A 13727-nucleotide genomic window follows, 5' to 3' on the forward strand; every position below is an offset into this window, starting at 1 on the left:
CTAGGAAAAGGATAGTTAATATCCTAGAGGAGAGTGTAGTCATATAAAATACTACAGATCAATCATCAATTAGCAACATTTACTAAGTGCTTACTTTGTACAAGATGGAAAACTAAAAAGAGACAGTTATATTCAGCAATTACCTCATCTAATGATATACAGAATTATCTGTGGGCTTTTCTATGATCCCCTGAGTCAGGAAGATTCATCTTCCTGAGTTCCAATCTGACCTGATATAAGCTATATGACCCAGGGCGAGTTACTTAACCTTATTTGCCTCACTTTCCTCACCTGTAAAATTCATTTGAGAAGGAATAGCAAACCAGCTGTGTGACCCTGGGCAACTCACCTAATCCTATTTACCTCAGTTTCCTCATATGAAAAATAAGCTAGACAAGGAATAGCAGACCAGCTGTGTAATCCTGGGCAAGTCACTTAACACTGTTTGCCTTGGTTTCCTCATCTGTAAAATGTACTGGAGAAAAATATGGCAAACCATTCCAGTATCTTTGCCAAGAAAACCCTGAATAGGGTCAATAGAAGGCTAGACAATAGAAGCTTGTGGCAGAGAGGCAGCAAAAGTTCAGACCTCTGAAAACCCTTTCTCACCAATTAAAAACAAAATGCTTCAAGGGGACTGAAAACCGAATCTAACAACAGAACAGAGCTAAGGAACCCTCCTGCTGGACTCAACTTAAAAGGTACAACCCCAAAAAGCCTGAATTCAAGAACACTCAGGTTGAAGGGAAAGGAAAAAGGAAGGTCCCAGGACTCCTACCCCACCTATAGTACTGAGCCTTCAGCAGTGGCTGGAATCTTTGGGTGGGCAAGGGCACTAGTCTGGAGGGAGTACCTTGTGGGCAAAGCTGTGCCAGCCTTAGGACTTTGAACACAGGTGGTGGGGAGGCAGCTGGAAGAGAAACTCAGAGAAGGCAACCCAATTGTAGCTGAGACACTCCATATTGCCCCCCCCCATCCCGAGGATTTGGCCTCAGGGCACATCCAGCTCTGCAAGATCAACTCTGCCCTGGCTTAATTTTATTAAGCCTTCAGACGTCAGGAAAGCTCAAGATCCGACACCCCTCCTCACAGATTACTCTGAGAGCCTTGCTGATCAAGCTCCAAGAGTGAATGTTGCAACTACTACAGAACACCTTAATAACAAGGTGGGGGAGCCCAGCTCCTTTTCAACTTTTGCTGACAGCTGGGGAAGATCTGACATCAGGACTCAACCTGACCAATCAGCAGAGCAGAGAAGTCCCTTCAGGACAAAAAAGCCCAAATTCTCAGATTCAGCACATAATGAGAGGAGCAAGACTATAGGCAACTACAAGAGGGAAAGAAGTAGCAAATATGAGTGAACAACAGAAAAAGAAAAAAGAAATTACAATCGACATCTTCTATTCAGGCAATGAACAAAGAGCATATATAACAGAGGAGGATCAAGGAATGCCAAGCAAAAACATAGAAATCCCAGTGATTTGGACACGGGCTTTGGAAGAACTCAAAATATAATTCAAAACACAATTAAGAGAGGCTAAAGACAACTGGGGAAAGAACTTAAAAAGCAAGATAAGTCATCTGGAAACAGAGGCACTTGAACTACAATGAGAAAATAGTGCCTTGAAAGCCAAAATTAATCAGTTTGAAAATGAGGCAAAGGATATGAAAGATGACCTCCAAAGAAAATCAGACCAGAAGGAGAAGGATGACCAAAAAGCCAGAGATGAAATTCAGTCTTTAAAAACTAGAATACAACAATTAGAAGCAAACAATTTCACAAGGCAGCAGGAAACTATAAAACTATAAAAAAGAATGGGAAAAATTGAGGAAAATATGAAACACCTCATCCACAAAACAGAAGATTTAGAAAACAGGTCAAGGAGAGACAACTTAAGAATCATTGGTCTACCAGAAGACCATGACAAAAGTAAAAGTTTGGACATAATTCTACAGGAAATTATCCAAGAAAACTGCCCTAACATTCTAGAGCAAGAGGGAAAAGTGGAGATTGAAAGAATCCAAAGATCACCTCCTATACTTAATCCCCAACTGACAACACCCAGGAATGTTATAGCCAAAGTCAAGAAATACCAGACCAAGGAAAAAATATTACAAGCTGCTAAGAAGTCATTCAGATACCATGGAATGACAGTTAGGATAACACAGGATCTGGCTGCATCTACACTGAAGGACCAAAAGGCATGGAATATGGTATTCCTGTAAAGCAAAGGAACTAGGTCTACAACCAAGAATCAACTACCCAAAAAAACTGACTATGTTCTTATAGGAGAAAGTATAGTCATTTAATAAAATAGAAGAATCCCAAGCATTCATAAAGCAAAGACCAGACCTGAACAGAAAATTTTATGCCCAAACACAGAACTGAAGAGAACCATCAAAAGGTAATTAAGAAGGAGGGCAGGGGGAACAAAACAAAAAAAAAAACCTTTTTTTTTAAAGGGACCCAATAAGTTAATATGATATGTATCCCTACAAGAAAAGAGGATATTGGTAACTCTTAAAAATTGTTATTATCACCTGGATAGCTAGAAGAATTATACTTAAAGGGAACAGTGACAAACTGTATAGGATGAAATGCCAAGCCATAATTAGATAGATAGATAGATAGATAGATAGATAGATAGATAGATAGATATATGCATAAATACATATATGTATATATATATATATATATATATATATATAAAACTAGAGTTAAAAAAAAAACCAGGTTAATACTAAGAGAAATGGGAAAAGAAAAAAAAAAGACTGGACAATACTGCCAAACAACTCAACAACAAGCAGAGACCTTAAACACAGGCGGCACTCTATAAATAAAGGCTGAATGGAGTTGAATTGCACTCATCTTTATATTCTTCTCTTATTATGCAGAAGACAATACAAAACAAATGCTTACTTGTTTGATTCCTTGAGACTACCAAGGGAGCACAGAGTTCTTAATCAGACATGATGTTTGAATGATGTGGTCAGGCCGTCCCTTCATCTACACATCCAGGCTGAAGCCTCACCTCCAGAGCCCCTCCGCTATGCTGTTTGCCCCCTCCCTCACCTGTCATATCTACTTCCTTCTCAGCTAGTTGCAAAACAAGCCCTGAAACAAGCAACTAAAAGCATTTTGAACCTCTCTATTTCATTGCAAGATGAAATGAGTATTTTGAAGCTTCACTTTGGTGGCAACTTGGAGCCTTATTGTGTAAATGTGATGGGGGAGATGCTAACCTTTATGAAATCAAGGTTTATGGTGGCCCTTCGCTAACATGCTTATCTTCCAACTCTTAGAGACCGGAGGGACTTCTGCAGAGCTCCAGAACAGCCTTCTATCCCTTTTGCATGCCACAAGATTGAGAACTACCTTTTTTGGGGCTTGGCTGTTGCCTTCCAGGAAGTCCCAGAGAATAAATTGTCAATTTTACCACTGTCTGGCAGTGAGACCATCACTGAGGCCTTGGCACACACTGTAACATATCCTGCTGGTCACAATGGCCCTGTGCCTAGCTCTTGGTCATTTCTTTCTCTGCAGGGTCTGTTTGTTTTGTCAACACAGCTCTGCTTGTCTCCTACTTTAGAAAGCCAGGAAGCTTGTTTCCCAGGAAGAAAAAGGAGATTTGTGTTGGCTGAGCAAAAAGTGCTGCCTCCCAGCCCCCATATTTTGTTCAAGGAGAATGAAATTGTATTATTTTCCCAACAAAGGAGCTGAGATTGGTGGTACACTGGATGAATGGTTGTCCTGGATTCATTTCCAGAATCCCTGGGATAATCACTGAGAGTGGAACACCGTAGACTAGTTGCTTGCAAAGTGAATGTATGAGTAGATGAGTGGTGGAGGAGGAGGACTTGAAATTGGTAGACTGGGAACTTGAACACCTGTTGGTTTGACCAGAGCTAAGACATTTAAACATTCTGAATTTCAGTTTTCCTATCCATTAAACAGAGATAGTAATACTTGTGCCATCTCTGTCACAGGATTGATATGGGAAGGTAATGCAATTTTAAAGTATTTGGAAAACTATTATTCATAGTGATATGGGGGTATGGGCTTTCCATAGATACCCCAAACCCCCAAGGTGCCTCAGAGTCAAAAGGGGGTGAGCCTGTCCATTTCACTCAATAAGCAGATAAGTGAGGGAACAATTTTTTTATTTTATGGAAGTGTTCTTCCACATAGATGACTACTGTGCAGAAGACAGGACATAGAGTTGGATGGGGAGCCCATTGAATTAGTCTCTTTCCTTCTCTTTTCTCAAATCCCACCATCTCTTCTGGCATAGCTGAAAGAGAGCTAACCAGGAATTGTTACAAATCCTACCTCTAACACATAGCAACTGTGAGACTATAGGCAAGTAATTTGACCTTGTATTATATGAGGCTGACAGTGCCAAAAATGTGGCCACCACCCTTGCAAGTGGAACCTGAACCAGATTAAAATGTGATAGGGAAATATTTAACAAAATAATTTAAAAATAGAAATCATGTTAATAGGTGGGGTTTAAACTCAATCTGTGGCCCACATGATCTGTATATATTCTGTAGTAGCCTCCTTTGATATTTGAGGGTTTATTGATAATTTTATTAATTATTTGTTTGCTGGTTACATAAAAAATTCCCAGATATCTCCCTCTTTTTCTCCCCTCTCCATCCTAGAGATATATCATTTGGCAATATATATGTATATATATTTTACCTTTTGAGTTTCCCTATCTTGGTTTAGATATATATTGGGTCTGCATAAGAAATCAAATGGGAATTTTGGACAGAACACTTGTGGAAGCCACAGGCAGCACACAAAGTCCAGCAGATGATGCAGAAAAAGTTTAGAAATTCAGAAATGCATAATATATATATATTGTATAATAGCAACATATTTTCCATTTTAAAACACAAACATATAAAAGTTCTTTTTAAAGTTAAAAATAAGTAAAAAGTTAAAGATTTCAAAAAAAAGAATGAAAAAGCCAACAGACAACACATAAAAGCTAAAAATGTAGAGATAGTTTAAAAAGTTTAGAAACTCATAAATGCATGTAAGATACTATAAGCACCCCACAAGAGAAACCAAAACATTCAGACTTCTCTGAGTAAGGACAAAAAATTTTACACGGATTTTCCAGATTATGGGGATACCAGGCCCCTAACCCCCATGATATGGGACATACATGTATATATAACTGTCTTTCATGTTTCTGTTTATCAGTTCTTTCTTTGGAGGTATACATTTGTAAGTTATTCATCAAATATTAATTCTATATAATGTTCTCTTGGTTCTATTCATTTTGCTTTTTGTAATTTCACTTGTCTTTAAAAGTTTTTTCTGAAATTAACCTGTTCATCACTCCTTATTTTGTGTACTAATATTTCATCATAATCATATCCCACAATAGCCAGTGGATATCCCCTTAATGTTCAATTCTTTGCCACCACAAAAAGAGCTACCATAAATGTTTTAGAATATATAGCTTCTTTTCTTTTTCTTCTCATAACCCTGGGAAACTGACCCAACAGGGTTACTAAAGATATAGGCAGTGTTATAACTCTCTGGGTATAATTCTAGATTGCTCTGTTTCGGTTTGATATTGATATCACTTCTCTCGGATACTATCTAAAAGTTCAAGTTTCACAGAAGGTCACATGTTTTGGCAGAGGGAATTTCTTCATCTGGGAATTTTCTATGCCAATGAAAAATCACAGGTCAAGTTCCTATCCCTATCTCTGTCTCTCTTTCTGTCTGTCTGTCTCTCCATTAGTTTTCTTTATAAATAGGTTTTGAGTTTGCTAGAGGCTGAGATATCTTGTTCTGGCACCAACTCTTTGCCACCTCCACTTTACTCTTGAGTATCAAGGTTTTACATTGTTCATTTACCCATAAGAGAGGCACTCAAGATAATTGGGTACTTGTGTAATTTGGGGGGATTCACACTCCATAGATGTAGAAATGAGGGTTGAAGGTAGTGAGGAAAGGGTTGATGAAAATGACTCCCCTCACTACTCCCTCCCAGAGTCCCTGAATTACTTGAGGGAGACAAAATGGAGATCTCCCCTCAGTGAAGGCTTGCCCCTTGGTGGTCATGCCAGCCCTCAAGAATGGTGGAGAAGTCTTCTCTACAAGGAGAGGAATGTGGGACCTAAATCTGGGTATACACTGCTTTGGGACACTCACAAGCCTCCCCCTTGTGTCTTCTTGAAAACTGGCAACAAGATGGAGTCTGCCAATGGGCTTACTCTCTAGATTTAAGTAAACAAGATTGAATTCACTATCTGACTGCTTATTTGATTTAATTGTAGATTGGGGCAAAGGATAGATGTTAGAGAGGTTCTGGGTCACCCTAAATCTCTTTCTAAAATAAATGTAATTACTGAAGTAAATGGTTTTCTCATAGATAGGGGAGAAGTAGAAAAGGGGGGGGTAGTGCTCACTGATTTGAGTCCAGTATCTCAATTGTTCATGGAAATTAAAGTCTTTGAAAAAATTGGGTTTCTTGACAGGAACCAGTGATGTTTTAAACAGGAACCTGTGATGTTAAGATTTCTGTCAGTGTCAGAAATCCCCAAAGGTGTCTTGAATGGCCCCAAGAAACAACTCCTCCTTCCACTCCCTTCTGTGTCTCTGCACCCAAGACCTCTCTCCTCAGGAGAATTTCCCAGAAGTCATTGTTCAGTTTGCAACTGTCGTTCTTGCCTCATGCACTGTAGAGCTCTCAACTTCCATTCCCCCCAATGGTTCTTTTGTCCTACTCTTCATCATTACAGTTGGTGACCATTAAACCAATAAATGGAGAAATAGGGGTCCTAGGACTCATTGAATATCAGTAAGGAATGTGTCTTAGTATTAACTTGGACCCAGGGACACATTACATACAAAATGTTTATGGCTCGCCATCTTGTTGCAGATGACTCTGACCCTTTGTGGGTACTGGCAATGATGCTAGAAATATCACCCCTGAGACAGGAGCCCTGATGTTCCTGGTGCTCTTCCCATTCTTCGCTATTTTTCATTGGAAAATCTGTTATGATCCCTGTAATCACCCTCCCCTGCATGAATCATATTTTTTACAAGTTCTTTTGTATTGTTTTATGTTTTTATTACTTGTATTTCTCCAGTGTTGCTCTGTTGGTTTCTCCCAGGTGAGAGGTGTTATTGTAAGGTCATTTTCCTGGTGAAATAAGTCAATGCACAGGCAGTCCAATTTACTTAATTTGGCAAAAAGTGCTAGCCAAGTTATTGATGTTTGGCTTAGACCATATCCAAGGGGATCAGAGGGTCACTCTCATTCTCTGTGCTTCACATCATCACAATTCACATGGCAAAAGAAAAAAGGGCAATCTACATAGCAGAGTTTTGTCTCTAAAGCCAAGTCTATTTGAGGAGAGTGGAAGAGAACCAGACCTGTGGAACAGTGACTGATTCCCTTTCCAGACTCAGGAAGCCTGCGCAGTAGGAACTATATGAGTAGTTTTGCCCAGGAATCTCAGCTAGTTGCTGACATGCCAAATTACAGGCCTCTCTCTAAATCTTTAAATATTTAGAGATGTTTATTAAATTGGCCCCTGGTAAGAGTGCTAGACTTTTAATTCTGCTTTGAGTCCTGATTCTGCTAATTACAAGCTAGCTGGGTCACCGTGGGAATCTCAGTTTCCTCAGCTATCAAATGGGTGTGATAATATTTCGATTATCCATATCACAGGACTTTTGTGATGATCAAATGATATTACTTATGTAAAATCTTTAATAACTGTAACCATCTGAGCTATTTTCTATGATTTATCAACCAGCAGGATTTTTATTCCCCTAACCTCCTCATTTAAGTTCCAGTTTTAAACTAATCTGAAATAAATTTCAAGTGACAAGGGATGTTTATAAATGAGCCAAATAAGCTGCAGAGTCTGTGAGACTGAACAATTAGAAAAAATTATTTTTCTCTAGCTCTGGTTAACAGTGAAATTGTTTCGCTAGTGAAATTATCATGAATAATGCTAATATCTCTCTTGAAAGGACATCTTTCTCATTACTTCTACTTAGAGGGCCTCTTATCATCCACCCCCTTTATGAGATGAGTGAATCATAGGGAAAGGACTCATAAATCATCAAGAAAATAGCACATTTATAAATAATTGGGAGGCTTAAAAGGAAGATACATGTCTGTTGCACAAAAGAAACAGGCCAAGCTGTCAGTTACCAACCTCCCAGTGACATTTATTGATGACCAGTATGGTCTTGGGCAAATTTTTGAATCTCTCTGGGTCTTTGTATCTTGTCAACTATTTCTAAAATGAGAAGTTTGGGTTAAATCATTTATTTCTTTTTTCTAACCCTTACCTTCCACCTTAGAATCAATACTGTGTATTGATTCCAAGGCAGAAGAGTGGTAAGGGCTAGAAAGTGAGGTTAAATGACTTGCCCAAGGTCACACAGCTAGGAAATGTCTGAGGCCAGATTTGAACTGAGGACCCCTGTCTCTAGGCCTGGTTCTCAATCCACTGACTCAACCAGCTGCCCCCAGATTAAATCATTTCTAAAGGTCCTTCCAGTTCTAGATTGTTATGTGTGTATATACATATATATATATATATGTATATATATGTGTGTGTGTGTGTGTATGTGCAGATATTATTCCATTTTCAGGTAGGCAAGGAGAATTATTGTAGTACAGGAGCTAGAGAGCAAGACTTGGAGTCGGAAAGGCTTCAAAGTTCACACCCAGTTTCTGACATGTCATGATTGTATGACCTTGGGCAAATCATTTAACCTTTCTATGGGAACTCAGGTGTGCCAGGTAACTCTGTAAGACTAAGGTTTAGAAGTGCTGACTTGCATTTATAGAAAAAGTCCCCTCCACTGGTAGAATTCCAAGTCTGGACCCTATTGCACTCTTTTGGTTGGATCCTATCCAAATGAATAAGAAACATCTAATATCATTTTTAAAAAACCATTCAATTGGTAGATCTAATTAGAGAGAAGCAAGATACACACATAGACACAGACACATACACCTCTGCCCAAGTGAAAATTAATTCTGCTGCTTTTCTTTGTTTTTTTAACTCATCAAAGCTAAATTCTTAAAGCCTGTTATTTTATGTGTCAAAAAGCGTTTGTGAAAATTCAGACCAACTTGTGCAGTGTTTTCCAACTATTAGATCTATAACCAGCTTTTACTGGTCTGCAAAACTTTTACTACCCAAAGTCCTCACTTCTTAGAACTTACATACTCAATAAGACCCCAAGGAGAATGAAGATTGAGAAAGAGCCATTGGATTTGGCAACTAAGAGATCATGAGTAACTTTGGATAAAGAAGTTTCAGTACAAAGATAAGGCTGGAAGTCGTAAAGTAAGGAGCTAGTACCATAGTGAGACAAGAAAGTGAAATTACATGTAGAATTTAGCAAAGGGCAGAAGAGACATATAGGAAAATAGAAGGGCCAAGTGCGGGGTTTTTTTCAGGATAGGGGAGACACAGACATGTTTGTAAGCAGTAGGACATGAACCAGTAGCGAGAGAAAGATGGAAAATACATAGAAATAATGAGGATAACAGAAGGGTAAAACCATTGGAAGAAATGGGATGGAATAAGTCCACTGTGTCACATCAGACAGGAGTGAAGGAAAAGAGAGTGGCAGAAGGCATCTGAGGATTAGGGAAAAAAAGAGATAAGAGAAGAGAAAAGAAGAGAAGAGAAGAGAAGAGAAGAGAAGAGAAGAGAAGAGAAGAGAAGAGAAGAGAAGAGAAGAGAAGAGAAGAGAAGAGAAGAGAAGAGAAGAGAAGAGAAGAGAAGAGAAGAGAAGAGAAGAGAAGAGGGAGGTCCTTTGGGGACTATCTTTCCTGAGACCTATTATACTGAATGTAAAGAGGGAGAATTTATATCCTTGCTCCTAATTCTGTCCCAAATGACTCAAAGTCGACTACTACGGTACTGACAAAGGATAATTGAGCATGAAAGTTCTCAATATATTTCCACTGGCAAATTGATAATCATCATGCCCATCACATCATGGCTAAAGCAGATCTATCAAGAAAGAGCAATTTGTAATTTTCTCATTATATTTAACTATGGTCTTTTCATGTTGCTCAACTTAGGAAGAGCAAAGTCTGATCTCTTCATCATTTTCTTCCCCTTAAACCTCTTCCTATAATAGAGAAAATAGGATGTCAAGTAGAATTGCAGTCTGTGTTCTGATAGTGGATGAGAAAGCTTAATGTCTAGTGTTTTGCAAACCTAAAAGTATTTACATAAATGCTAGCCATCATTATTGCTGTGTATTCTGGTCTTGAAAGGTTTGGAAACACAAAATGAAGCCACAATTTCTCAAATGAAATATTAAATGACAACTGTAGCAAATATATTATTTATCCTCTTTGAAACATTGAAAATAGGAACTATTGACTAAAGTTGAAGAAACTACATTAAGAAAAAATTTAAGCACACAGTATTATGGATTATCTATTTCTATTCTATTCATTTAATGTTGTAAGAGGCAATAAACTAGGAGCAGTGAGGGAGCACATTGGATAAAGAGCCAAACCTAGAGAAGAGAGGTCCTGGGTTAAAATCTGACCTCAGACACTTCCCAGTTATGTGATCCTGGACAAGTCACTTAACTCCCATTGCCTAGCCCTTACCACTCTTCTACCTTGGAACCAATACACAGTATTGATTCTAAGACAGAAGGTAAGGGTTTGGGGCAGGGGAAGGAACCTGTAGACCCAGAGTCACATATAACCATCAGGGATTCTAAAAACAGGGAAGGAAACTTTGCCTTAGGATAAGAATTTATAATTCTGTTCATTAGTGCTCCTTTTTGAACTTTGTTGACTTTTAACTCCTACCTTTGCTCATCTCCTGGAATATGGACCATGCTTGCTATTTCAGTTCATGCTGCCCACTTGTGCCTCCTCTTGTGCCAGTCTTATTTCCTTGTGCATCTAAACCTGGATAGTTAGTACACTTTATCAGATTCTACTCCCTCCATAAAAGCTTATCAAATTATCTAGGAATGTTATCTTTCTAACCCTAACCCTAACCTTGTAAATCCTATGACACATTGTATCTCTTGATGGACACTTTTATTTATCAAACTATAAATTTTGCAAGTACAAGCAGTTTCTGATTTTAAATGGATAAAATATATGTTGATTTTTGCAAATTTGCAAGCATTATATAAATGCTAGCTATTATTTTTAAATTTTAGATTAATAATTATTCATACATAGGAACAAAAATACAGGCGAGTTCCCTCTCCGAGTCCTGGACCTGCAGCTGGCAACATGGCAAAATGTACCAAGAAGGGGGAATTGTTGGTAAATATGGAACATGTTATGGTGCATCCCTCAGAAAAATGGTGAAGAAAATTGAAATTAGCCAGCAAACCAAGTATAACTGCTCCTTCTGTGGCAAGACCAAAATGAAGAGACATGCTGTGGCTATCTGGCATTGTGAATCATGTATGAAAACAGTAGCTGGTGGTGCATGGACCTATAATACCACCTCTGCAGTCACAGTCAAATCTGCCATCAGAAGATTGAAGGAATTGAAAGACAAGTAAAAGCTTTTACTTAACAAATTTCTGTAGCCCAAAAGTCCATTAATAATTGGGTTGATTTATGTAATAACAATCACTTTGGTTCTTAAAAAAAATACAGGTGAGTCCCAAAGTGTGGTTTGGGATTTTAGAACATCCAGAATTAGGGGGAGTTAAAAAAGAAACTCTATCTTTTGTCTTTGTGTAACTTTTCCAAATATACATGCAATCTTGTACTGGGTAGGCTTTTTCAGCATGTTTGGTGAATGACTGATAAGTCCTCATTAGTAATAATGCTGTTGTTTATCTAGTATTAAATGTCAAACCTGAGATTCTATGACTCCAGAGCCACCATTCTTTCCTTTACATTATCCTGCCTTTCTAGAGCCAAGAATAGAACTAATACATGAGAGATGCCCAGTAATTCTGTTGTGGCAAAAACACACAGGCTTGTAAACAAAAGTATTGAAGGGCAAAAGTAAAATTCTGTGCCTAGATCCAGTCTTAAAAATCCTCTGGGCTTTTTGTTACCTATTAAAGTAAAATTCAAACATTTATGTCTGGCATTTTTGAATTTCCAAAGTCTGGCATCACTCTACTACCTTTCCAAGCTTGATTCGAGTTACTGGCATTATTTCTAGGTTTCAACCAAATTGGACTATCCTCTGTTACTGAACATGCCTTCCTTACTCAATGCCTTCATTTCTCTGGTTCCTTATGCCTGTAATATCTTCTCTTCTCTCTCTGCCATTTGAATTTCCACCTATTACCATAAAGCTCAACTTACATACACCATTTCTCCCTAGAAGACATGATCCCCATGATTTGAACTGACCTTTCCTTGTACCTTATTTTTAGCTCCCTAATGCATTTATCATGTACAAAAAAAGCATAGTGACTTGGGTATAACTGCAGGTATACAGGGCAAAAGTTCAACATTTCTGACTTCTTTCTTGAAGTTTCTTGAAGGCCCAAAGTGATTTCCATTGCTTTAGTATTAGCTGTCAAAGTCATGAAAGAAGTAAGCAAATTTACCCCAACATCAGTATCAAGCAGGGAATAACTTTACAGAGAAAGAAAGGTTTTGATCTGAGTGGTTCTTTTAGGTGCTGACTAGCATAGCTGTAGGCCTGACTAACGAAAGTGATGAAATGTACTGATTAGCCTTGGACTTCAGATAGTTTCACAAAAGAATAATAATACTCTCCTTGAGTAAAGATACTTCCTTGAAGAAGTCTTAGTAGCTAAAAAAGGCTCCAATAGATGGCAATAATTCTGTGATTAAATTAATATTAACTTAGCATTAAATAAGTTATTTTAAATAACAGTTTAAAACCAGTTATTCTAAATTTTTAAAAAGCATTAAGTAGCAGCTGTGTAGATAAATATAGCAGCAGTGAGGGATAGTTCATTTTTGGGAAACAGAACTGTAAGAGATGTTTAAGTTGGGACAAAGCCTTGAAATTATGCATAATCCAGGAGTTCTCCCACCCTCTAATGTTAGAGAAATCTGATGGAGATTATGTCCTGTTACATAGTAGGAGAATTTTCTCTTCTTAGTTATTTTGCTTTTCTGATGGAGATAGTATTCTGTTTTATATGCAGGGAATTTTCTCTTATCTTCTTTGCTTTTTATTTATATTGCTATATGCTAAATAAAAGAGTTGCTATTTGTTTTATGGTTCTCAGTCTCCAGAGAAAACATTAGCTGTAAACTGGAGCAATATTTGTATAGCAATGATTTCCTAAAGCATGTGCACTTTCTGTGGAGGTAACAACTTGTGTCGCACTCCAGACTACTATGGGAATCTATTAGCATACAATAATAGTATATTATATAGTGTACTATTCCTTTACCATACATCAAGCTTCATGAAAGACAATACTAGGTTTTATCTAAAACCTGTGTTTTAGTTCAGAATATTCATAAATACACTAAGCACTTAAAAAAAGTTTACTGAATAGAATTGAATAGATTCCCTTCCTTGAACTTAAAAGGACTACAAAAAACCCCCAACAAAAACAAAAACAAAAAACCTTCCACTGTAGTGAAAAGATATAGACTTAAACTAGCATGAGAAAATAGATGAAACAATAATAGCTAGTGTTTATACAGTACTTTATGGTTTATAAAGCACTTCACATCTTATCTCATTTGGTCTTAAAGGTTATTTGGAGAGGTGGGGGCTATCAT

At 37.8% G+C, this 13727-nt stretch overlaps 1 protein-coding gene across 1 annotated transcript; it reads left to right on the top strand.

The window, feature by feature from the left end:
- Positions 1 to 11264: 11264 nt before the first annotated feature.
- LOC100619814 (60S ribosomal protein L37a-like) lies at positions 11265 to 11557 on the top strand. Its single transcript, XM_016429699.1, has one exon. It carries the CDS (start codon positions 11288 to 11290, stop codon positions 11555 to 11557), a length of 270 nt encoding a protein of 89 aa, XP_016285185.1. The 5' UTR covers positions 11265 to 11287.
- The last annotated feature ends 2170 nt before the right edge of the window (positions 11558 to 13727 follow it).

Source organism: Monodelphis domestica, chromosome 2 (assembly GCF_027887165.1).
Source record: "Monodelphis domestica isolate mMonDom1 chromosome 2, mMonDom1.pri, whole genome shotgun sequence".
Classification (NCBI taxonomy): Eukaryota; Metazoa; Chordata; class Mammalia; order Didelphimorphia; family Didelphidae; genus Monodelphis; species Monodelphis domestica.

Excerpts from the sequence above, each read along its gene's own strand:
- LOC100619814 (XM_016429699.1), top strand. The coding sequence starts at position 11,288 with ATGTACCAAGAAGGGGGAATTGTTGGTAAATATGGAACATGTTATGGT.